This window comes from Carassius carassius, chromosome 21, assembly GCF_963082965.1.
Source record: "Carassius carassius chromosome 21, fCarCar2.1, whole genome shotgun sequence".
In the NCBI taxonomy this organism is placed as follows: Eukaryota; Metazoa; Chordata; class Actinopteri; order Cypriniformes; family Cyprinidae; genus Carassius; species Carassius carassius.
This window is the reverse complement of record NC_081775.1, coordinates 18323779-18350269: the sequence shown is the minus strand read 5'-3', so window position 1 is coordinate 18350269 and position 26491 is coordinate 18323779. Positions and strand designations below refer to the sequence as shown.

Sequence of the window (26491 nt, the reverse complement as noted above, 5' to 3'; positions counted from 1 at the left end):
CTCAGTAGCGCTTTTATTGCTGGAACAAATTGAAATTAAGCAATCTACTCTTCCTTAACCTGACACAAAAAGCTAATTACTATAAGACGATCAAATTAAAATCATTACAAATCCTCTTGACATTGCAGAAAGCTCTGTAAAAAGGTTCAGGAGTTAGTATTTTTACACGTATGTCCGTTCAAATACAAATAAAACCTGCATGTAGATAGAAAGGCACCTCATCAAGGCACAGGTTCTGTTGGCAACCGTAATTAAAACTGTTTCTAGACATTTAAGAACAGCGTGGTCAAAAAAGCAAGTTAAAACACTTGTAAAAGGATCCCCTATTTGAATGTACCCTAGTGAAACTCATCGTCTTCATTAATGCTAAATGAAACGTAAAAGCTGAAGCACATCTAGCAGTCTTTCCATGTGAAGAAGTGAGAACGGCCTCAGACAAAAAAAAGAAAAGAAAAAAAGACCGTTGCAATATTGTGTCTGCTGTAGTTCCTAAAAATGGTATGCTTACAGTACTTAAAGCTTAATGCTTACAGTACAGAGAGTAAAGATTTTGATAACCAGTGTGAGATCTCGAGATCACCAGAGCAGGAAGCAGCCTGTCAAAAATAAAATACATTAAACTGCCATGGAAACAAATCGTGAATTCTTCAGCCATGCAAAGGCATTTTGTCCCTATTTCATGAGTGAATCCGAGTCCAGTGACACAAGGGACTTAACTAAATGTTTAGAGCACAAAAGCTGATATCAAATCAATCCATAAAAATAAAAAAAACGGTCAGTCTTGACATAATTTCTGCTCTTTGCCTTTATATGGCAGTCCAGCAAATCCTGGCACTATTTTCTACCAGCCAGTCAGAATAGGGAAGACTACATACACATACAAAAAACTTAACACTATGTTTTGAAGATGGAAGATTGACATTAGAGTGAAATATTTCTTCTTCCATGTCTTGAACTGACAAATTCTGTGTATGTTACCTTAAATGTCACACATCATAATTCTCCGAAAATATTTTGAAATGGCCATTTTGTGGTTTAATTTAAAGCTTTATAAACTGTTATTCTGGAGTCAAATCTAGGAATGTTCTCATAATGGTTATAATATATACACAAAAAGGTGAATTGTGACATTAAGGTATGAAGACACTCCCGTATGAATGTTGGGAGAATGACAGTAACATTTGACGTGTGTGAGATTGCATAAAGGAGAATTTCTTGCCATCAAAGGCCTTTGTGCTGTTTTAAACACTGGCTGAATCATTAAGTGATGCATTATCATTTTGGATGGTTAAAACTGGAAGACAGGTTGTTGGTGTGTGTGCAAATAACATTTCCTCCATTTGGCAATGTCAGCTTATGCATCCGATGCATCTCCATCCGCCTCCTTTGCCTTCTCGATCAGGGCATTGTCTACATTCGTCTCAGCATCCCTCTCTTCCTGTTTTGCTCTTCTCTCCTCCACCCTCTTCTCTTTGTCCAACAGATGGTAGTTGATTCCCATTCCCACAAACAAGAATATGCTGGCAATCACCAGGACGATTCCACAACCCTGATATGTGTATTTATAATCACCATAATCATCATTGAGCTTTCCTGCAAGAGAAGAAATGGAAAAATTTACACACTCACTGGAACATGATATTTTATCATGATGTTCAGTAATTAATGTAAAGCTAAAAATATCACACACACACACACACACACACACGCATGTATATATTTAAGAAAAATATGTTACGTTTATATATATATATATATATATATATATATATATATATATATAAAATATTTTCTAAAAAAATGCTGTATGTGTGTGTCTATATACATAAATATACACAGTACACACATATATTATGCAAACAGAAACTTATGTGATTTATCGTTTGACAGCATTACTTTTTAAGATATATCAATATTTAATATTGATACCCCCCCCCCCAAAAAAAAATCACATTTACCGTCATTTGGTTACCAACTTTCTTAAATCTTATGTCGCTGGTTTGGAATGACATGAGTGTGTGTAAATGGCCATTTTTGTGTGGACCTTTAAGTGAAAAGGATTGACACTCGGTCTTACCCAGCATCGGAGGCCCCAGCAGCACAGGCCCGCACTCCACGATGGTCACCAAGCCGACAGCACTGGAGAACCTCTGAGCGCCCACCAGGTCCATGAGAGTCTCAAACAGCACAGAACTCAGCCAGCCGAATGCCACACCGAAAAACACTGCATAAATGGCAAAACCCACGTAATCGGTGGAGAGTGGTGCCAACAAGTGGCAGACGCCATTATACAGCACAGATGCGGCGAAGAAGTACTGGATACGTGGCCGGACCCAGCGAGTGTTGGCCACCAGGCCCATGGACGGCCGAGCGATCATGTCGGTGAAGGCCAGGATGGACAACAAGAATGCAGCCTTATCCTTGGAGATCTCTTTACTCTTCGCATAGTTACTGAGGAACACAAGTGGTGCAAAGAGGCCGAAGAACATGACGACGTTTCCGAGCAGGTACAGCAGGAATCCTCTGTGAGTGAACAGGGTCAGATCCAGGACGCTGTTGATGGTCTGCATGCATGTCTTTTTCTCTTGACCTTTGGGCTCGCCATCCTCTTTTGGACTGACAGGTTGTGCTTTTGGTCCAATGGGCCTCATTAGTGACCCCGCAACGCAGCAGTTCAGCAAAGCTCCACCCAGAATGAGGAAACTGCCCCTCCACCCAAATTGATCAAACAGCCAGCTGTTCAACGGGGCAAGGGTGGACAAGAACACTGGGCTGCCCGCCATTGCGATGCCATTAGCTATTGGCCGGCGCTTGTAGAAGTATTTGCCAATCATGGTCAATGCCGGATTCAGATTAAAAGCCAAACCCAGGCCTAGAAACAGATGAGAGGAGGAGAAAACTGATTTCTGATATTTTTATTATTTAACTGTACTCACTCGACCTTCAGGTCTCTGAATCGTTATGATCAGTCATTCAGTGTACTTACCACCTATAACTCCCACACAGAAGTACAGACCCTCCACGGTGTTACAGAAGGAGGCGGCGACTAACCCTGTGCCAGACAGACAGCCCCCAGCAATCATGATTGGCCGACTTCCAAACTTATTCACCAGAATACTGCTGATTGGTCCTGTTGAGAGAACACTTGTTAGATAGAGTTTTATATTCATTATGTTATGAGGTTTACTTAAACCTAAGAGAAAACAGGTGCTTTACAAAAAAAAAAAAAACCCTACATTGGCTAAAAGAAATCAAAATTGGCAACCGTCACCCATTGTATTTTTTTTTAAATAAAATATAAATTACATTCATGCTTACCTAATGTTTAGAAATAAATATGTTTTAAACTGTATTAATTAAATTAAAACAATAAAATATAGAATAAAAAAAAACACACACCAGAATGGTTAACAATTTTGTAATTGTTTTATATTCTGTTCAATTGATATCTAGTTTTAACAAAACTCGTCAACTTGAGCGAAAACAGTTGGATTAAAAACAGGAGTAAAAACAAAAAGCTAAACCTATAAAAATTAACTAAATTAAATGGTTATAATTTGTACATTTAAAGTATAATTTTTTAATTAAATAAAAAAAAAAACATAAGGAAAATACATACAGAAAAACACCACACAGGGTTGCAAAAAATTCATTATTTAATAACTAGAATCATACAATATTTTTGTCCTGCTGATGCTGAAATTTTACTCACAATTTGTTGAAAAAAATAATAATAATCTTTTACCCCTTTTGAAAATCAACTATGATTTTACTACAACAAAAACAACAACAAAAGGTTACTGTAGTTAAAATCATTGTAACCATGTTTTAGCTAAACTAACAGTGGTTTAATCATGGTATATGTGGTAAAACTGGTTATAGAAATGGTAATCAACACGTCAAAAAATAAGTTATTTTACTTTTACTATAATAAAATCGGTTAATTTTCGTAAGGGAGGACGCATTTTGTACTCTTAATGAGGCAATCATACAGTTACACCACTAGATGGCATCACGACAGGAGCCATTCACAGTTCATGCCACTCGGACTGCAGGAGGACATAGGAGACGGTTCAGAGGAAGGAAACTGTGATACTTCACATGACATGTGATCAGCTGAGGTGCTGAGAAGGACAAAATCTTAATCAGCAGAATCAAGCTGACCTCCAGCGACCAGAACAGGAACTTGCTATTTCTGTGTCTCAGTGCGTGGCAGACCAGTGTTCATTTGAGTTAACTCAGCCTATATGACCTTCCTTTACTCGACACAATCAATGGAAGTTCCTTCACAAATACACAACTGCTAGCAATACTAAAGGAATACTTAAATATAGTATTTATTCACTCCTGGGCTGGTGCAGTAATAAATGCAGGTATTCTCAAAACTGCTCTACTTTTCTTGTGAACGGCTCCATTTAGAGCAGCGTCAGAGATGAATAACTTCACTTTCAAGGCGAGACATTTAGAGCAGCGTCAGAGATGAATAACTTCACTTTCAAGGCGAGACACCAGAGCCTTTAAAAAGTGGTTGTGTGCCCAACATGGTAACTAAAACCTTTAAATGATAGCAAATAGAACTGTGTACTTACAACTCCAGCTAATGCTAACATGTCATGTAGCTTTCAATAAGGCTTGATGAATAGTGTACAGAAATGTATAGACACCAAAAATGTTAGAAACTCTTGTGTTTATAAAATTAAATATCTACAAACTTTGCACGTGCCGGTTTGCCATGAAAGCTAATCTATCATCAGGAGGAGGAACTCTCTCGTACGTTTCACACGGCCAATCAGAGTTAAAAGCAATTTGTTTGTCCCCCAGTCACATTTCTCGAATTAATTTATTCAGACAGGCCATCCTTTCCAGCCGAAAAAGAGACAAAGACGGCAGTGATTCAAATAGACACACACACACACACACGATTATATAAACTGGTTCTGAGAGACGTGAGAGTTACCATTGGATACGTTTTAGATATTGAGTCTGAGGGCTGCTTTTAGTTTTACCAAGAGAATTTAAAATGCACAACTTACAGGAGCAGCAGTGCACGAGTCCCACTTACACTGGAGAATAATCAAACGCTTGTGACCATGAACAACAATGAAATGTAGACATGCAAATAGGCTGTTACATTTAAATATGAATTTTAAATGGGGATTAAAGTAAATATTTCATGTCAAAAGGGTTCAGCAGACAATAAGTCTGGGAATCCCTCATCGCTGGTATTGATCTCATTTTGCTTCATACTAAAGTTCAAGTTTGGTGAACTCTCACCTGCAAATTCTACAGCAACGAAGTGTTTGACCAATACAGGGACTAAAGGTCACAAATCGACCTCTTGGTCAAATGAAAGATGTGATAAACTCATTTTTGACAATTTCACATTACTACAAAAGTAAATTAATAAATAAATATAACTAATTATAAGCTGCACTGTTTGCAGTGTATTTTAAATGTTTAATATACAATTTTTTTTAAATAAAAAGGCAGAAAATATACAATAACGTTCAAAAGTTTGGGGTCACATAATATAATTAAAGGAAGACACTGTAACCAACAGAGCACTCAGTATTCTGAATAGTTTGTGTGCATTGGGAATAATTTTTCAAATAAAGCTAGGTTAACACTCATTTTACATAAAAAAACACAGAGAAAAATGACATGAATATAACAGTGGGCAAATGCATAGGAAGTGCAGGAAAGTTAAGGCCACATTTCAATCATAAAAATATTGTAAACAGTAATGTTGTGAAATATTATTACAATTTAAAATGACTATTAATATATTTAAAAACTTACATTTTAGTGCTGGCAAAGCTGAATTTTCAGCAGTCATTACTCTGGTCTTGAGTGTCACATGATCTTTCAGAAATCATTCTAATGTGCTGATTTGGTGCTCAAGAAATATTCAATATTATCAAAGTTCAAAAGAATAGCATTTATTTGAAATATAATTCTTCAAAGTTATTATAAATTAAATCACTTAAATGCATACTTGCTGGATACAAATTTTGTAAAGTAAAAATCATATCCTGTTTCATATCCTGTTGTCAACAGAAAGAAGAAAAAAAAAGGGGGGAAAAAGATTCATTAATTCATCAGGTAATAATTCAATAATTCATAACATTTACATTTACTACACTTCTACTTTCAAAGATATGCACATTTACACCACCTGGTGCAAAAAAAAAAAAAAAAAACACCTCGCTCACTTGCGCTCTCTCTCTCTCTCTCTCTCTCTCTCTCTCTCTGCCTTTCTCAGGTTATAGGTGACTGGAAGAGCCTCTATGTTGTGTTCAGGCTACGTGCAGAGCCTCATGAACATAATGAAGTCAGTGTACTGAAACCACATGTTCTCTTTCAGGAAGTGACATCATCAGTTTTACAACGTCCTCACCCAAATGCACTTACGCGTCAGTTGACTGCAAATATTAGTCATACTAGATGTTTGTGTTTGTATCCTCCCTAGTGTGGCATCAAGCGACTCAACTCTTCAAACCATAAACCAAAACTTCTTCCCAGCAGTCCCTTCTTGTTGCCCATCAACCTAACTAGGTGTCTCAAATGCCTTTTCCATCGCCATGCTTTTCAAAAAATTAACTACAAAGAAGTAAAGTGTGGTTTAACCAACTGATCAGCATAGTGTTCTGGGTGATTACCTGGAAGAACATCAGGAAACATTAGAAAACCAGTTTAAACATGCCTCTACCAAACCAGTTTCACTAAAGGAAAACTTCAAGCAAACAAACAGATGCACAGCCCTGCAGTGCACAACAGTACAAAAAGCGTGTCGGGGTTTAACCACACAGCTGTTTCAGTTCTGACCTTATTTCAACCAGAACACAACCCCAACAGAAATAAAACATCTACAGAGAGACCGGCACCCAAAATACAGAATTGAACAACTCTCATTTTACTGAAATGGAGGGCACAACATTCACTGAACCGCAGCACAGGCCTGTCAATTTTCCATCCAATTCAAACCATGAATATTTAGATACTCTATTAAAAGAAATATATGTATACAAACTAGAAGTTCTGGGCAATTTAAAATGCTTAAAGTGGCATAATGTACTATGGTCACACAGCATACAGTTTACTGATGATGCACACTCTGTAGTACAGGTGAGCAGATGACCCCAGAATATGAATGTCATGGACTAAATTGCAAATTCATTAAAGTTGTCGTTTTCGATTTAAAATGCTTAACATAAAATTTTTGCTCATTGTGTTCATATTCCGGGTTTATCTGCTTGCCTGTACATAGTATGTACATATTTATTAATACGCTCTGTACTGCATTTAATTTTAGTACATTAATAACATGTACAAAACCCTGTTTTGTCATCCAGATGGGCATAAGAATAAGGATGTGATGTCAAACAAGGATGTGATGTCACAAATTACAATTGGGCCCCTTTTAATTAGAGTCTGACCGATATTGTTGAGCCTGTCACTACTGCTTCAAATTATCCATTATACACACCCTCACCTAAATTTGATCGTCACATTACAATGATTCTAATTCTTAGTTTTGCATGATGATATGATTAGTGGTCGACCAATATTTTTTTTTTTTTTTTTTTTTTGACAGTCGATATCCTGTAAAGCAGGGGGACGATAGCCAATATATAACGATATAATTTTTTTATATTTATATATTTTTATTAAAATATTTTATATTTATTAATATTTAAGAAATTGTAAATAATTTGACAATGGATACAAATAAATAAATACAAATAAATGTGTAAAATAATCAAAGTATAATGACAAAGTATTTTCACAAATAAATAAACATTTAATAAAAATATAATTAAAAAGGAAGTAAACACTGTAACCAACAGGGCACTTGGTATTCTGGGAAGTTTGTGTGCATTGGGAATCATATTTTTCAAATAAAGCTAGGTTAACATTCATTTTACATACAAAGCATAGAGAAAATGACATGAATATAACAGTGGGCAAATGCATAAAGCGCAGCATAATTTTAAATTACAAGTTTAAAGTTGAAAGCATTCAGTTCACACGGACTGACTGTCACACAGAGAACATGCAATCCTGCTGCATAAAAATTAACACTTCACAAGATCTCTCAGCTGGATTCGACTAAGTTTGCAAGGTTAAAAAACTGCTCGCTGCAGTTCTCAGCACCGTCAAAATAAAAGTCTGGTGCATTGTCAAAATAAAAGTTTGCCTTGAACACATCGGCCAAGCAGAAAAACTTAACGGCCAGTGACGATATTTGAAAATCTTGGCGATATATCGGTCAACCACAATACGTCAGTAACATAGCAGATTGAAAAGTTCGTATCTTTCTGCGCGGTGGTGGCTTGAGTCTGTTGAATGGTGATTTAACGCTATATTGTCACCTAGTTAGAGAGACTCAATGCTAAGTAAATAAACAATAACGTCCCCATCTTTTACTGTCACAATGAACTTATATTCGTTTGCTACTTTAGTAGGGCCCTATGATTTCCGCAATGCAGAAAACATGGACGGAATTGTGGAATCCAGTATTAAAAACGGAATTGACTTTATAACACGGAATTTCATGTAATTTCTCATTTTTGCTGAATAAATAAAAAACAGGTCAGTACAAACACAGATATATGTATATATATATGCATACCGTATTTTCGGACTATAAGTCGCACATGAGTATAAGTCGCATCAGTCCAAAAATACGTCATGAGGAAAAAAACATATATAAGTTGCAATGGATTATAAGTCACATTCATTTAGAAAGTGCAACTTATTTATCAAAATTAATTTGACATGAACCAAGAGAAAAAAAAACATTACCGTCTACAGCCGCGAGAGGGCCCTCTAAGCTGCTCAGTGTTAGACTACAGGAGCACTGAGCAGCATAGAGCGCCCTCTGGCAGCTGTAGACGGTAATGTTTTCTCTTGGTTCATGTCAAATTAATTTTGATAAATAAGTTGCACCTGACTATAAGTCGCAGGACCAGCCAAAATATGAAAAAAGTGCGACTTATAGTCCGGAAAATACGGTACATACATACGTATATATATATATATATATATATATACATACGTATATATATATATATATATATATATATATATATATTATACACACACACACACACGCACACATATACATGCATACACGTGTCTGTGAATATTAAACTGCAAAAAGAAGATTTAAATATGTTAAAATGTTCTGCATGTTTATTATTATTATTTATAAATTTGAGTTGTTTACATTTGGAGAAGCTGTGCTTCCTGCATAAACCTATTCCCGTTGGTTTCCCCTACACAGTTGCCTGGTTTAATTTCTTAATTCAAGTTCTTTTTTATTTTATTTGTGTTATTAATAATAAGAGAAGTGAAGTTTACTGTTAACTGCACTAATGTCAGACTCAATTTGAAGAATAAAGTGTATTGTTAAATTGTTAAATACCCTGCCTCCACTATATTTGCCTATGTTTGTCACATCATAAGTGTTTGATCACCACATTTGAGTTATCATTGCAAAAAAATGTTTTATATATATATATGTAGGTTATAGACTGTATTCTATATACAGTACCAGTCAAAAGTTTGGACACACAAATTGGAAGTGTGTCCAATCTTTGAACTATACTGTACAATAATATAGCCCACACATAAAGAATATCGGCCACTATATTGGTATCAGTAATTTTTTACTCCCTAATATCGGTATTGGTCCCAAAAAAAAAAATTGATCGGGCTCTACTTTTAATGTGTGAATTTCAATTGGCCACATCAACTGGATGGCATTCAATTTCGACAGGAAGAGAAATGTGCTAGAAAATTACACAATATAAATAGTAAATCACAAGTTTTTGAGACAAAAACATGTTATTAAATATGCATGATTAAGCAGACATTATATATATATGAGAGTTTTTATAAACTAAAAATCTTATCAACCCCAAACTTATAAACTTATTTTTCCTACTTCTCCAAACACTGATTACCAATGTTACAAAATATCCCATAGGGGTGTAGGATAGCATGTTTATGTGTAATTGCAAAATAAATAAATACAATTCTAAATCTAATTATCACAGAGAAATAAATAAGTACAGTAAGTACAAGGATGAACAGAAGTGACAGTAGTAAATGGAACTGACCTCCTGCATACATGACAGCCAGCATAATCGACGAGATCCATGACACTTGGCTGCTGGTGGCATTGAAGATCACCTCGATCTCTTTGAAGAACACTGTGATGGACTTGGGGAAGGCATAGGAGAAGCCAATGCTGATAAAGGCCCCTACCACCACTGCCCAGCCCCAGCCTCCCTCAGGAGGAGTGTAGCCCACCGGCCCTCCTGTCGCTGGCGGCATCTTCACACACTGACAATGACGACGAACAGAAGAAGGTTCAGCTGAGCTTCAAACACACTGAATCAAGACTGGAAAAAAAAAAAGAAAATAATTTAGGAGAATGCACACAAGGACAGACTGGAAAAGATGATTCACAGTCACACAATGTCAGATACTCGTCCACACTGGATGAGATCCAATTTAGGAAAAGTTATCCACGTGGACAGGGCAAGAGCACACCATGTGAATGAACAAAGCGTGAACACAAACACTGTGTAAACAGCTTGTAGTTTGAATCTAACTGCTTTAGTCAGTTACTATTTAACTGAGATGATGTCAAAATACACAAACATACAAGACCTGGACACATCAAATGTCCTTTCCCCCACAAGTAATGTAGAGAATAGGCTCAGATGCCTTCACACACAGTCTTTAATTCCACTGAACAGAGTCCCTTAGGCTCCAGAGCACAGAAAACATTCATTTGAGCATGAAAGGCATGTTCTCAGACTGGTATGTGAGCTCAGGGAGGTGGAGGCTAAATCACTCCAAGTGCCTCAGAGTTGAAGAAGGGTAATGTATCAGAAAGGATCAAACAGATTGGGGTAATGACTCCAATTTTAATCAAGTCCTCTCACTGTTGCTTCAGGCAGAATTTACCCGAGCGCTCCAATAGATGTGCATTCATACTAAATGTATTAAGACTGCTGACCATGGTATTGAGGTGCTATGTGTGTGTTTTATATCTCTGGTCGTCATGTTCTAAATGTATGATACTATGGAAGACTAACAGTTAATGTTAATAAAACTTATATTTCACCATAATAAAATTAGATTGTTAAAAACATTTTTACAGATGTTATAGTATCTGATAATGAACATAAATTTACATTTGCATCCCAACTCAAGTTACTAATACTGACTATGTGCATTTCTAAGAGGAAAATAAAAAAGTAATATTTTTTAATATTGAAGCATGTACTGCAAACTGTGCTGAAGATACACAAAGCTGACTTCAACTTAAAAAAATAAATAGAGAATATGAAACATTTTATGATAATCGCCCAGCCCTAGAGGAAATGAATTAATTAAAGTATTATATACTTTATGTCTGAGCAAGCATGACAACATAGTTTCATTCTGTGTTAAACCGGTTTAAGGCCATATGGTATTTGCAGAATCATAGGAATTGACAAGGCCTGCTGATGCTTGTCTGAAAAAAACTGAAAGCATGACAGTGTACAGTACACCCACGCCATTCACCGTTTTGGTTAATTGTTGGTGAAATCCAATGCAGTGGGCAGTGTTTGTTGGCATAAATAGTACAGTGATGGTTAATGTAAACTGGTGCTAAACAAGAAAAGTTCAAGAGAGATGAACCGAGACTAACCCTGTTACTGTATGTTAAGTCAGTACAAATATGAGAGATAGCAAAGTCAAGATGCATCTATACATTTGAAAAATGATTGTCACAAATTTGTGAGAGCACAGCTTTGTCATGGCACCAGACACAGCTAGGACCTCCAGTCTCAGACCACCTGACTGACATCAAAGTTGACCAACCAATTGGTTTAACATTAAAGGCATGTCTCTCTTTTGACATTAGGGCACATGATGTTCTTAGAAGAGCATCAATGTTATGTTATACACAGCCAAAATATTGGAGAGTTACATAGATAATGATTTATGAGACGCTGAAATATCGAAGCAGCTGTTCGCTCTTCAAGAATTAGAACACATTTTCCATCACTGCCAACACTGAAATCCTGGACACTCATGTTCGGAGAAAGAAACTCCCGCTGAACTATTTCAAAGAGCAGCTTCCACTGGCGCTAGGATAAAGTCCTTACTGGCTCTCACAAATATTTACACAACTATACTACTGTATGTTCTGCCTTGCCAAATCTTAAATTATTGTCCAAAAAAGTACAAGCAGGATTCAATGTGAACTGCCATTTGCAAACCATTTTAAACTTCTTGTTTCTGGGTGAAATGAAAAAGGTGGGATTTGACTATATATTTAAATAATATTTTTATGTTATTGCATGAAAACTGTCAATCACATCGGAAATGTCAGGCTTCAATGGAATAACGTGCAAAAAAATAAATAAATAAAGTTGTTCACAGACCAGAAACCTGCATTAAGAAATTTTGTATTACTCAACTGCATTGAGTAAATTTTTATTTTGTGTCACTCCAGTATGTGAATTCAACCTCTTGTATTTATGCGGTCTAATATACAAACATCTGCAGTTAGATTGGTGTTGGTGTATTATTTTGACGCATTAAACCCTCCTCTTAATCCTAATTGGTCTGCAAATATGCCAATCACCTTCACAAGCTGCTGATTTGTAATTTTTGGTGATTTCATTTGGATACTGTCTCTTACACGAACTAATAAAACATACGAGTTTCGAAACATCTGCAGACTTGAGTACTTTAAAATGCTGATCTGTTTCCTAACACACTTCAGACAGAAACCCCAGCAGAATGCCAGATCACCTCACACATAAAACTGGTTCATTCCTACCTGCTGTTCTTTTAATGCTGCAGAAACGTATGCATTTAATCTGGCTGAAATCTGAGACAGGAAAAACTAAGGGGTGTGTGTGTGTGTGTGTGTTAAGACTTCAAATAAGCGTTTCTGTTTTCCGTTGACTTTGCAAATGCCCTCAGAAGGGCAATGTAGCTTAACTGCCGTACAGTTATTTATAAATAATTAATAAAATGTATGATGTCCTTGCAAAAACATAACCAAAGATTAATGGTTCTGGTTACTGAAGAACCACCATGCTGTAATATGTAATGGTCAGAAATGCATTTAAAGGCAGCACAATGTTTCTGCAACATCTATATGATGCACATGTCCATATTTATGTAACAAATTGCTTGTTTTAATCTCTCTGAATTGGGATCTTTTTATAGACAGTGAATACCAGGCTTATATTAAATATTTGTAAATCTCCCAGCATGCTTCATTATGGCCCAATTAAACAATGAAGAGGTCCTTTTCTCCAGAGACTGCAGTATTGGACAGGCTGCTGGTTCTGTGGTCTCCTGAGAGTCTGTGGATGTCCTGAACTGCTCTCCATTGTGGACACATGTGAGTGTGTGTGTGTGTGTGTATATCAGTCAGGCTCTCAACAGTAAAGGCTACGACCTAATATTTCTCCACTGGGGCTGCAGGATGCTGACTAGTCAAAGGTTGAGAGATGACAATCTTGTGCATGTGACGAGACAAGAGATCAGCATTAAAAGAGAGCTAATGTCCAAAACTTACCAACTCAGTGTAGGTCAGGTGTTGTGTTTAAATCTCAAGTAGGAAGAGGTCAGGATGGTCGACCAGTCAAGGCCCCGATATGCTTTAAACAAAATCGAAGAATGAACTGATATAACAATTTCGAACAAAATCAGGCCAAAGTTCATTTTTATTTCATTTCGACAGTTCGAAACAGCAGACCAATGCAAACTTTCTGGGGCAGTTTGTTTTGGCTCTTCGAGCTTTCATTGGTCCTTGATGATTACACAGTTGGTGGGACTGTTCAAAAACTCCACCTTATTTAACATGCAATTTTTTCCCCGGTTTGTTTCTCATTCTACGCATTTAAATCCTAGAAAGAAATTGCAACGAAGCTTGACGAGACAAGTTTTCCAAAGCCATGCAAAGAGTAAATATATAAGGTATTAAGTACCAAATACATGCGTTTCAAATAAACATTACACCATACCAGCAGTATACTGCCGTAGTTCTTTTTAAAGGGTATACAATATAAATGAAATGCCAAACGAACATACAATAATAAACCTGTGTTTTATTTTCTCATAAAGGACTGATTTTGTTAATGGGATGGTTCTTTTTTAATGCAAACATGATACTTGACTCTGAACTGCTGCTAATCATTATTCTTTTGTCTATAATATACTGACTCTCACACCTAGATTGCCTACACTTCATTTCATCGTTGTTTTGTTTAGGGGATATGGGCGAGCATTGGGAGTCACATTTACATTAATCTACACCCTGTCTCCAGCAGCGCAGGGGTGTCGGAATGTTCAAAAACGTCTCTAGGTTACGTATGTAACCCTAGTTCCTCGAGGGAACGAGACGCTGCGTCGAAGCGCTTTGGGGAACGCGTTCAGCATACGCGACTCTGAATATCGTGTGTAATCAGTCCAATGGAAGGGCGTGACGTCACCGTCGTGGTGACGTAAGCGACCAGGAAGCTATAAAAGCACGTGCCACGCAGCTGGCATCAGCTTCGAGTACCAGCAAGCGCCGGCAGGGGTGCCGGGGGTATGGCTCCGAGACGCAGCGTCTCGTTCCCTCGAGGAACTAGGGTTACATACGTAACCTAGAGACGTTCCTCTTCAGGAACTCGAGCTGCGTCGAAGCGCTTTGGGGAACGAGTCCTAACGCCGCCAGACTACCAAACCCCTGCCTGGTGTGTATCCGAAGAGCACAGCTCAGGACAGGAGGACAGAAGCGCCTGGAGTGACTGGCATATCTAGGCCATAGAACCTAACAAATGTATTAATTGTATCAATTGGTCAGTTTTTCTCCACAGGGCAGCTCTGTGGACGTATGCGTCCAGTGCTCGAACCGGACACATACAGTTTAGCTTCGCCTGGTCGGGCTCCCGAAAGGGAGGAGGACAGAAGGCCTGCAGCACTACAGGTCGTGGTGTAACAGAGGGAACCTTGGGAGCATATCCCGCTCGAGGGTATATGAACGCTTTAGTCATGCCTTGTGCAAACTCAAGATAAGAAGGGGCCATCGAGAGGGCCTGAAGATCTCCTACTCTCCGCAGAGAGGTAATAGCCAACAGAAAAGAGGTTTTAAGTGTGAGATGTCTGTCTGAGATATCTTGAATAGGTTCAAACGGGGGTTTGCACATAGCCTCTAACACCACAACCAAGTCTCACGGGGGAATACGGGACCGTACTGGAGGTCTCAGCCTCAGTGCACCGCGGAGGAAACGTGTAACTAGGGGGTGTCTTCCCAGAGACTGACCGTCGAGAAGGGTGTGGTAGGCCGCAATGGCCGCCACGTAGACCTTCAGAGTAGAGTGGGTCAACCCTGCAGAGAGCCTAGCCTGTAGAAACTCTAGAACTGTACCAACTGGGCAGTTTGCTGGGTCTAGCTGGCGGTCTCTGCACCATGAAGTGAAAAGCTTCCACTTCAGGGCGTACAGTTTCCTCGTAGAGGGAGCTCTGGATTGGAGTAGGGTCTCCACAACCTCAGTTGAGAGACCAGCTGCTACCAGTTGTGCCCCCTCAGGGGCCACACCCACAGCTTCCACAACTCTGGGCGAGGGTGAATTATCGTGCCCTGCGCCTGTGAGAGTAGGTCTGTCCTGATCGGTATCTCCCACGGAGAGCCGTCGAGGAGCGAGACTAGATCTGAGAACCATACTCGGCCCGGCCAGAACGGGGCTACTAATAACAGACGGACCCCGTCCCGGTGTACTCTCGCCAGAACTCCCGGAAGCAGAGCGATAGGGGGAAAAGCGTACAGACGAAGCCTCGGCCAGGTCTGTACCATAGCGTCCAGTCCCAGAGGAGCTGGATGAACTAGAGAGAACCAGAGGGGACATTGTGACGTCTCCTGAGTCGCAAAAAGGTCTACTTGAGCCCTGCCAAACACTCTCCATATCTGATCTACCACCCGTGGGTGAAGTCTCCATTCCCCGGGCCTCGGCCCCTGCCTCGACAGTATGTCTGCTCCCATATTTAACTTCCCAGGAATATATACTGCTCTTAATGAGAGGAGTTTGTTCTGGGACCACACCAGGATCTGGTGCGCCAGCTTGTACAAAGGGCGCGAACGCAGACCGCCCTGGTGGTTGATGTAAGAGACCACTGATGTGTTGTCGGAGCGCACCAACACATGGTGACCTCTCAGGTCTGGGAGGAAGTGCTTCAGTGCACGATAAACTGCTAGCATTTCTAGACAATTGATATGCCACGTTAGATGGCGATCGCTCCACAGACCACGGGCAGGGTGGTCACCCAGCCGGTGAGGGACGCGTCCGTCGCTAGTGTCACACGGCGACAAGGAGCTCCCAGCACCGGGCCCTGATTCAAGAACCAAGGTTTCTTCCACATGTCTAAGGCACGGAGGCAGCGCCGCGTGACCTTGATAGTGCGAAGCGGATTGCCCCTCGGGGAAAATCCCTTGGTCTTGAGCCACCACTGTAGGGGTCTCATGTACAGCAGGCCAAGAGGTATCACGTTGGACGCAGCTGCCATCAGACCCAACAATCTCTGAAATTGTTTGACAGTGAGTGACTGGCCTTCCCTGACTCTCTTGACTGAGATGAGGATCGACTTGATAGGAGCAGGGGACAATCGTGCCTGCATCGCGGTCGAATCCCATACTACGCCTAGATAGGTGGTTCTCTGAGCCGGAGAAAGTACACTCTTCTTGGCGTTCAGTCTCAAACCCAGCTCCCCCATATGTGCGAGAACGACATCTCGATGTCGAACCGCAATCTGCTCTGACTGAGCTAAAATCAACCAATCGTCGATATAATTGAGAATGCGGATGCCCTGCGTGCGCAGGGGGGCCAGAGCCGCATCTACACACTTTGTGAACGTGCGGGGTGAGAGTGCGAGGCCAAAGGGAAGTACTCGATATTGGTAGGCTTCGCCCCCGAAAGCGAACCTCAGAAACTTCCTGTGTTGAGGAAGGATGGAGATATGAAAATATGCGTCTTTGAGATCTATCGTGACAAACCAGTCCTCGGACCTGATCTGAGCTACAACATGCTTGATTGTGAGCATTCTGAACTTCAGTCTCATAACTGAGCGATTTAAGACCCTCAAGTCTATAATCGGACGCAGCCCCCCATCCTTCTTTGGAACTATGAAATACCGGCTGTAAAATCCGGACTCCCTGTCCTGAGGAGGGACCACCTCGATGGCCCCCTTCTCTAATAGGGTTTTCACTTCCTGTTCCATAACCAGACCCTGCCCGGGGCCCACTATCGTGTGAACGACCCCGTTGAATATAGGCGGCACGGAGCCGAACTGAATGCGGTAGCCTTTTTCTACTATATGCAGGACCCAACGAGATACATTTGGCAGTAGTTTCCACGCTGCTAAATAATCTACTAAGGGAATCAGTCTCTCGAGACTGACCTCTGGTGTAAGAGACCCCCGCAGGGGCGGCGAGCGTCCCAGCCCCGCTAAGCGCACGGGCGGAGGATACTGAGAACGATGCTCGCCCGGGGCCGCTGCGCCCTGGAGCACTGGCAGGGTTGGCAGAACGACCCCTAGAGGGCACTGAGGTGGAACGGGCACCGTGGACTGCGGTGTGTACCGTTCTACCCCAGCGGAGGCTGCCCTCTGAAACCCCGGGCCATTGGCGTCAGGGTTTCTTGGCCGAGGACTTCTTAGCTTCGATAACCGCCCTTAAATCTAATTTGGGCTTAGAAGACCTCGGCCTAGAGCGTCGCTGAGACTCTCGTTCCCGACGCGGAGGAGCACGAGAGGCGACGCTCTGTTTCTGGGCCTCGCGGTGTGAGGAGCTAGGGTGCGGCTGGGGCATCTCCTTCCCAGATGCCCCGAGGGAGCGACGAGGGAGGAACTTATGGAACGCCGCCGCCTGTTTGCGGGCCTCCTGGAACCTGTCGACGACAGAATTAACTGCGTTGCCGAACAGGCCAGTCGGCTGGATCGGGGCGTCCATGAGGCAGACCCTGTCCCGTTCTTTCATATCGGACAGGGTCAACCATAAGTGCCTCTCCGCGGCCACCATAGCTGCCATGGACCGCCCAATCGCTCGGGCGGTCTCCTTGGTGGCGCGGAGGGAGAGATCAGCGGTCCTTCTTAATTCAGAAATATCATGGGACTTGATCTCCTCTCCCTCGTCTAGCTCCTTGAGCAGGTCGGCCTGGTACGCCTGTAACACCGCCATGGTGTGCAGACACGCACCAGCCTGACCTGCAGCCGCATACCCTTTGCCCACCAAAGCCGAAGTTGTTCTTAGTGGCTTTGAGGGCAATGCCGGGGCCTTCAGAGACGATGCCGCGCCAGGGGACAGATAACTCGCAAGCGTCTGTTCCACCTGGGGCATCGCTCTATAACCGTGCTCTCCCATCCCCACTACATTTCCGTAGTAATCAGACGAGGGGATGTAGAGGCGGGCCGAGAATGGACGTTTCCACGACCTGGCGATCTCATCATGCAGGTCGGGAAAGAATGGAAGGCCCCGGCTGGGAGGTGGCTGACTCGCGCGCAGGAAGCGTTCATCCAGCTTGCTTCTCTGCGGTTCGGTAGACTTTTCGGCGGGCCAATCGATACTTAATTTGGCCACCGCGCGAGTAACCACCTCTAAGAGCTCCTCATACTGTAGCGAGTGGGGTGGCGAATCCCTATCGAGCGACTCCACATCGACCTCCTCGGAGGAAGAGAGGCGGAGCGTCGATCCCTCACCCTGAGTGGAAGGAACCGCTGTGCGTGCTTCCGACTCTAGGGATTGGGTGCCGGATCTGGCAGAAGTGGAAGGAGATAGGGACTGGCCCGTCTCCATTCCCTCTACCAGATCGACTTGCGAACCCCACGACTGCAGCCGCTGTTCTGCCTCGGCAGAAGCGGGACCAGCACCGCGGGGAATGCTGGCGAAGGCCCCCTCCTCGAAGAGGGCCCTCCGGGAACGAAGCAGCCGCACCGACATTCGCTCACAGTGCGGGCAGTCGGCCCCCTCGAGAGCCGACTCAGCGTGCTTCGAACCCAGGCAAACCACGCACAGGTTGTGTGTATCCCCACCCGTTATATATCTCGGGCAGGGAGGAACACACAGCCTATAACGCGATTTGGAATCGCCATCTGAATGCTTAACTTTCGCCTTGCTTTTTGGCATGTCTAGGAGCTCTTTTAACTGGACAGACAACAGTAAATAAGACTCACAAGACAAATGACATTCACACACAGAGCGCTTGCTGAAAGACGCGAAGCTGACGCCAGCTGCGTGGCACGTGCTTTTATAGCTTCCTGGTCGCTTACGTCACCACGTCGGTGACGTCACGCCCTTCCATTGGACTGATTACACACGATATTCAGAGTCGCGTACGCTGAACGCATTCCCCAAAGCGCTTCGACGCAGCTCGAGTTCCTGAAGAGGAACAGAATGCCATTGCCCAGACTTTTCAAACTTGTTTTTTTCCCCCAAACAAAGAAAAAAAAACTTTGTTTGAAGTATACTGGGGCCTTTAGTCGACAGATGGCATCAAATAAACTACATTAAACCTGGATCATTTCACGTGCATGCTGCTTTATGTCAAAGAAAAATGTTACAAGGTACTAAAGTAACAGTTTCTGTTCAATGGATTTTCACCTTGTTTCTAGAAACTGAAAAGTAATTTTATGGCTTTTTCAACAACATTTGGTGCTGCAGTTTCAGCTTTTTCGTTCAACTCTAACCTAAACAAATCTTTTTTTTTTTTTTTTTTTTTATTAGCAGAATTGCTTCCATGCAATTATTATTATAAAAAAATATTATTATTCAGTACACAACATATAAAATTTGACATTCATCTTGATGTATGCTGGGCAGGGAAGATCAATGCAAGTACAGGAATAAAAATAATTTGGCGCATACAATGCTGTCTGTCATAATCAACTGTTCCGAGACCTACATTTGACTAAACACCTGTCCCATACTTACACATATCCTCCTCCATTACTTCTGCTGTGTACTGAATTTAGTACATAAGAGGATAAAAATCACTCTGCATCATGCATCTGATGCCTACATCACCACTACAGCCATCCATGGAGATACAAACACAAACTACACCTGAATCCTGAATCTGATGAAATATGGCCAATTATAGCTTTCTAGAGCTCTTAATGCTATAGAAATATGTTAAATGTTCAACCAGTTTAGAGCTGCTATTATAATCACCTATGTAAATACTACTCTTACTATTTCTAAACATAACCTATTTGACTTTTGCAGAACAGTGGAGGATACTGTATCCCACAATACAAAATGCACTATTTGACCTTTTATATCCAGTCTGATGGAGCAGTGTCTTTGACTCATTAGCCTATATGACCTAAGGCTGGACTGCCCAAAGTTAACAAGGCATAATGTGAAATAACCATTTTAATTTCCAGACATTATCTGGACACCACTTGCTAAATTATACATACATTGTTTAAATCAAAGTAATAGCTATTATTGCCTATTTTAGTTCATAAGTGGTGTAAACCATCAGTTTAATGATCTTTTAACAAAAGATAATAGATGGATGGCAGCTGGCTGCATCTCAAAAGGAGGAAGTGAATATTTCCAGAAATGTCCTGATCTGAGAATTTGCAAGTGTAAATGATTAGTCATTTAACAGTCACAAATGTCAGGGGGGGAAGTGTGAAAATGTGTACATAGGCCTTCAAGCTTAATCCTTTAGGCTAAAGACGTCAGGTCAAAATTTATGTAGAGAAGGATGCACTGAACATTTTAACAGTGTGACTAAACTACTCTCATCCTCACGTATAACTAACTTGCACACACACACAAAAATCCTCATATATAACTAACTTGCACACACACATAAATTACCATCACAAAGGAGCGTTGAAGGTTCAAAAAAGCAAAACCATTATTAAAGTATGACTTCTGAACCCATACTATATTTTTATGTTGAACATATTGAAATTTAGGCCCAAGTCTTTATCTATTGAAAATACTCCCCCTTTACGTGAGCTAATGAGAGAACTGATTCATGAATGAATCATGTATTGTATGGCTTCAGAAGACTTAGAAAGTAATGTTTAGAATATAATTATACAGAAAAGAATGACCAGAACATTATTTAAATTGCTCATTTGGTGCTCCCTGGTAGAAAGGAAAGCATAAGGAAGAATACGAAATGACAACATGAGTAAAAATTACTATAAAATATAAGAGTATTTTTGCAACAACCCTGAAGAAATCTTCACACCATTTCCTCTTCTGAATAAATCTGATAGGGAGCGCCCAACTTCTATGTGACAGATAACAAGTGAATCAAGCATGAAATCAATTAACTGATACATAGTGTGTGACATACATAGACTTACACTTGCAACAGTCCCACATTCCCTCTCCTCTCACTCTCAGCAAAGTAGTAAGGATGGTAATGAATGACTTTATTCATTCATACATACATACATATAACCAAATAGTGTTGTCACGGTACCAAAATTTCCGTATTCGGTACTGATACCAGTGAAAATCCACGGTTCTCAGTACCAATTTCGAGATTACCAAATGTCACGACAAAAGAAATATATACACACAAACATTCATACCAGGTTATTTGCTTCTAAAATCAGTTTATTGCTCTGTATAACATCTAATAGAAATATAAAAGTGGGCCCACAACAACTCATTTCACAGAGAACCATACTTATGACCCTGATTCACATATTAACAGTGAAACAAGTAACACACACACACACACACACACACACACACACACACACACACACACACAGTAACAATTAAGGAATAACCATAAAAAATAATAAAAATTAACAGGCACTTACACATACACAAAGACATTAACATCACTTGTCTTCTCAAAGACTGAGAGGTGGGTTTAAACACTCCCCTGTCATTCATTTGTTTCTGACTTCAAAACATCTGTCTCTTCAGGGCTCAGACGAGGAAACATTTGACTAATGCACACTAAACGTTTACATGTGAGGAGAGGCGGTGAGTTAAAGCAATATGTTAACCCAAATACGAAAATGACTTTGACAATGGTAATTAATGGGGACTGATGCTTTAAACTTTAAATAAAAAAAGCTGTTTTCACAGAAGTAATCCCTCTTATATTTTAATGTTTCCTTGAGCCATTCCATAACTTTGTGTGAGGAACAGAATTAAAATAATTTAAGTTCCTCTTCATTGCAATTACATGTAAAAATGTACTGAAAAATTGGTAACACTTTATTTTGAGGTGTCCTTGTTACATTTGTTAAAGAGATATTTGTACACAATATCAAAACTGACCGCCACAAATAGATTTTCCAAAAGGCTTTGACTTTGTTGAATAAATATGAGCACTGCAAGTTTCAAAAATCGCCACGGGTGTTTTTATATCACTGTTTTTCAAAAGAAAAACCTATGTCATTTTCATTCCATCTTGCGAGTAATGCCTGATAAATCAGAGTTTGTGAACTCGGCACTGCTTTGTATACAGCCGTTACTGAAGAAACCTCTAACCTCTAAAACCTCCTTCTGTGCGATGATGTGACTTCTTACACAGAATAAGCCATGCAGCATAGTTAGCAGTATTCGAATCGGTGATAACGGCACTGCATTATAGATATACTTTATTTTAATATAAAATAAGAAGAAGAACTCTGATAAACTATATATTGTCGTAGTCGTGTGTTTATTAGTCACATTAAATCAATGAAAGCAGTTGAATCTTCTGTTTATTCAGCTGCAGCGATGGACATTTCCTGGGTTTCTTCTTTCAGCGCGAGAGCGCCCCCTGACCTTCAGATGGAGATTTACTGCTGATCACAGAACAGCGCTTCTCTGGAAGATACACAGGACAATCGCAGGTTCTGTTGAATCACGATTTTGATTCCATTTCAATTAACTGTGCAGCCCTAATATTTATATATGGGAGCAAGGGAGTGCTAGCACAAATAGAGCGTAAGGCTGTGGGAAAGACTGCATTACATGTACTTACTATTATAATAACAATTTATGCAAAATGTTATGCAAGTAACCCTAAACTGAACCCTAAACCATAAGTACATGTAGTTAATTGATATTACTCAGTACTTAAATGTATAACTACACTGTAACAAGGACACCTTAAAATAAAGTGTATAAATCCCCTATCCAGTAAATCACAAACAATATGAAAAGTCATGTGACTTACGGATATTGTTATGGACTGTGGGGGGCTTTAGAGTCAAATAGGTTGAGAACCACTGCTTTAATGATGTTGACAAGTGTGTGCGCATCTCAAAAGAAATAACATTTATCACCAAGAGAACAGTGGAATAGCCAGACAGACCGGCCCCAAGCCATACACACCTTCCTGGCCCTCCATTCTCATTTAAATTTCCTGGCTTTTCATTTCCTTTACTCTCCATTCTCCAACTTGATTTCTCACACTCTAATTAACGAGTGGAGTCTTGTCTTAAAGCTCATAATATATCCCTCAAGTATTTCATCTTTAATTTGTTTTTTTTTTCTCTCCATCAACTCACAAGCTTTAAGTTACCCAAAACACTCCCAACCACATCCAAAACTGAATGTCACAACCATCAACTCGAAGAGTGGATGCAGTTAAATCTCTGACATGCAGCAGAGTTTGCAGCATAGCTATCCAACAATAGAATGACCTTTCTGTCATATTCAATTGCCACTTCATAGGAGGACACAGAACCATACACACACACAAACCACTATTGAACACCGCCTGTGACACTACACGTGTAGATCTGCCAAACTGTCACAGAACAAAACTATAATTAGCTTGTGGTTGTCTCAGCAACAAAAATAACTAAACAATACCTGTAAAAAAATATAATAGCCATAACTGTGTGCTAGATGGAGGGTTTGGCACCTTACACAAATCAATTTAACTGTGTGCTCTTTATCAGTCTCGTGACCCCTTTGAATAGCTGAACCATTTCCCCTCCCTTCCACAACCTCAACATTTGTCCTTGTGATCAATTTCAAATCAGACATGACGGTGAACTTTACGTCAAATCACGTTGAATGTTACGTCAGTGAAAGGGACCTTAAACAACACGAAAACACCTCAGTCAAATGGACTTTTGAGCAAACATTACTGCAATACAAAGCCATTTTCATTGATGGAATATTGTCAGACTCTCAATGGGGGCAAAAGTTGAACATGAAGTTGCATCAGAACGCGACTACTGATAAGACGTATAAGTTGCTCTTTTGTAAAATATTGTTTTTAGATACCGGTTAGGGGAACTGGTGTGCATGCCTCAATCCAATTTACATAGACTCAAATTCATATCAGATTTCTGGCATGCAAATACCTTTATCTTGTACCACCCAGAGTATTAAGTGGCACTAATTTTGCTCCATAAAGATTAATGGCTCTGGTTACTGAAGAGCAACCATGCTGTAATATGCAAGGGTCAGAAATGCATTTATAAGCAGCACAGTGTTACTGCAACATCTGTATGATGTCCTTATTTATGTAAACACCTGGTTGTTTTAATCTCTCTTACATGTCTTTACCAGCCATTGCTCCTCTCTTCTTTGTGCTATTCCTACATTATTGAGTAGGGACCTATATTTGGTTCAGTCTGTGGTAACCTACATCTAACCTTAGCTTGATTATATCAATAAGCTCATGATGCAACATTATAGATGTTGAAACTTTCATAAATAAAAAGTTTCATGAAATAACTTGCATGCAATAAAAAGCTCATAAACCAAATCAGATGCTCTTTAAAATAATCCATTGTCCATTTAAAAATGAATTTGATGTTGGTATTTTCCTTTTGCCATTTTAGACCCAAATATACAAGTGAAGCAGAGTGGAGTTTGCTTATAAGTTTTTAATTCTCTCACAAAAGCAAGATGATCTATAATTTAGTTAATGCAAGTAGCAGGTTTCTGTAGTCAGACCATCATCAGGGCCCTTACTTGCTACCCATCTACAAGTTACTTGAGTTGAGAAGAAATAGGACTGTAGATTTTTTCCCTGAAAAGAAAGCTACTCAAAAATGTCTCAAAAACCTTTGAAAATCTTGCCTAGATGGAATTTTAGGGGATCATATTATATACGCTAACACACTGGACAGGACTGTGTTGCTAAATATTTTAGGTAGGCATCTCATCAGGTTTTGGTCCAGACATTATACTTTCCCCATTCCTCAGAATAACCCCCGATATTCAAATAAATAATTAAAAAAAACTGTTCAACATGATAAAACAATATATGTTTTAGAAAATATTATAATTTAATTGAGTTTTACTTTTCCCTCTAGTATCATCACTCCTTCATTGCGCACGTGAGAGCGTTACACGCGCGCTTAGCGATATATTCAAATGGCGACCAATGTGACAATGGAGATCCGCTTTTTGGTTTTAAGAAAAGGGTCTTTCCCCGTGATATTGGTTACATACCTCGTATTTGCCCACTATTCTGTCTCATATCGGCGCAATGTCTCAATCTACACGTCTGCGCGTACTGCGACATCGCGAATGATGCAACTCACCCGAAACATTGAGAGGATATCACAAAGAGAAGTGTTGCTTGCACCCTCTAGACTCAGAGTTCAGTTTAATTCATTGTGATAAAGATCAAGACGCGCAGTTAAATCGACCCCTTCTCGTTCCAGTAAGACCATGTTGTTCACACAATTTTCTTACCAATACATCCATGAAACACATACCTGCGCTTTTAATTCACCAACTCCGGTTGTAAGTTCACGCGATCCGTCTGCGGTGTTCACTGCAGCCCCGGTTCACCGAGCAGCATGGGAGTGCTCTGAATGGCTCCGTGAGTTTTCCATCCAGTCGACTCTAAAAGGAACCCTGCTGCACATGCGCACAATTGCTGCACAGCCCCGCCAGCGCTGTGTGATGAAATAGTCTCCGGTTACAAGGACACAAGGAGTTATGACTTTGACCGTGATGTTAGAACCTCACCGGTACCTTTTAAAGCTTTAGCTATATATTATTTGCAATCTTACCTAAGCCTAATATAAATGATAACGAGAGGGGAAACAAGACAGTAAGTAGGCTAATTTGAACTTTTAAAGTTGTGTTTAACACTCAAACTATTACCTAAACATTCTTAAAGAAAATATATTAAATTGAGAAGGGGGAAAATATGTTTAAGTAGCCTACTAAGTAAATATTTAAGATGAATGTGGATACTTTTGACTGTAACTCAAGTAGGCCTGTGTGCACTGTATGTAGCCTATTGGCTATGACTTTTAATTGAGTGGCCTAATATTTTGACATATAAGATGTATACTTTAACTTATGTGCAGTTTCTTGTACTTTTACATCCTTCAAACTAGGATTTTTTTTTAATGAAAGTTTGCTGCTTAAGTAAACTGAAAAGATTTAGGCTACTTAATTTCTGTGTAGCTTCTTTGTATTCACCAATATTCGGCCGTCCCCCTTTCTTTAATTTCCAGTTGATAGCATGTGAAACTG

The 26491-nt window shown here is 40.2% G+C and overlaps 1 protein-coding gene across 1 annotated transcript; it reads right to left on the bottom strand.

Annotated features, from left to right (window-relative positions):
* Positions 1-159: 159 nt before the first annotated feature.
* Positions 160-25870, bottom strand: LOC132097690 (monocarboxylate transporter 1-like). Its single transcript, XM_059503564.1, has 5 exons — positions 25720-25870; positions 10125-10409; positions 2987-3130; positions 2078-2872; positions 160-1593 (listed from the first exon to the last, which is right to left on the bottom strand). The coding sequence occupies exons 2-5, from the start codon at positions 10339-10341 to the stop codon at positions 1355-1357; spliced, it is 1395 nt and encodes a 464-aa protein (XP_059359547.1). The 5' UTR covers positions 10342-10409; positions 25720-25870; the 3' UTR covers positions 160-1354.
* Positions 25871-26491: the final 621 nt, after the last annotated feature.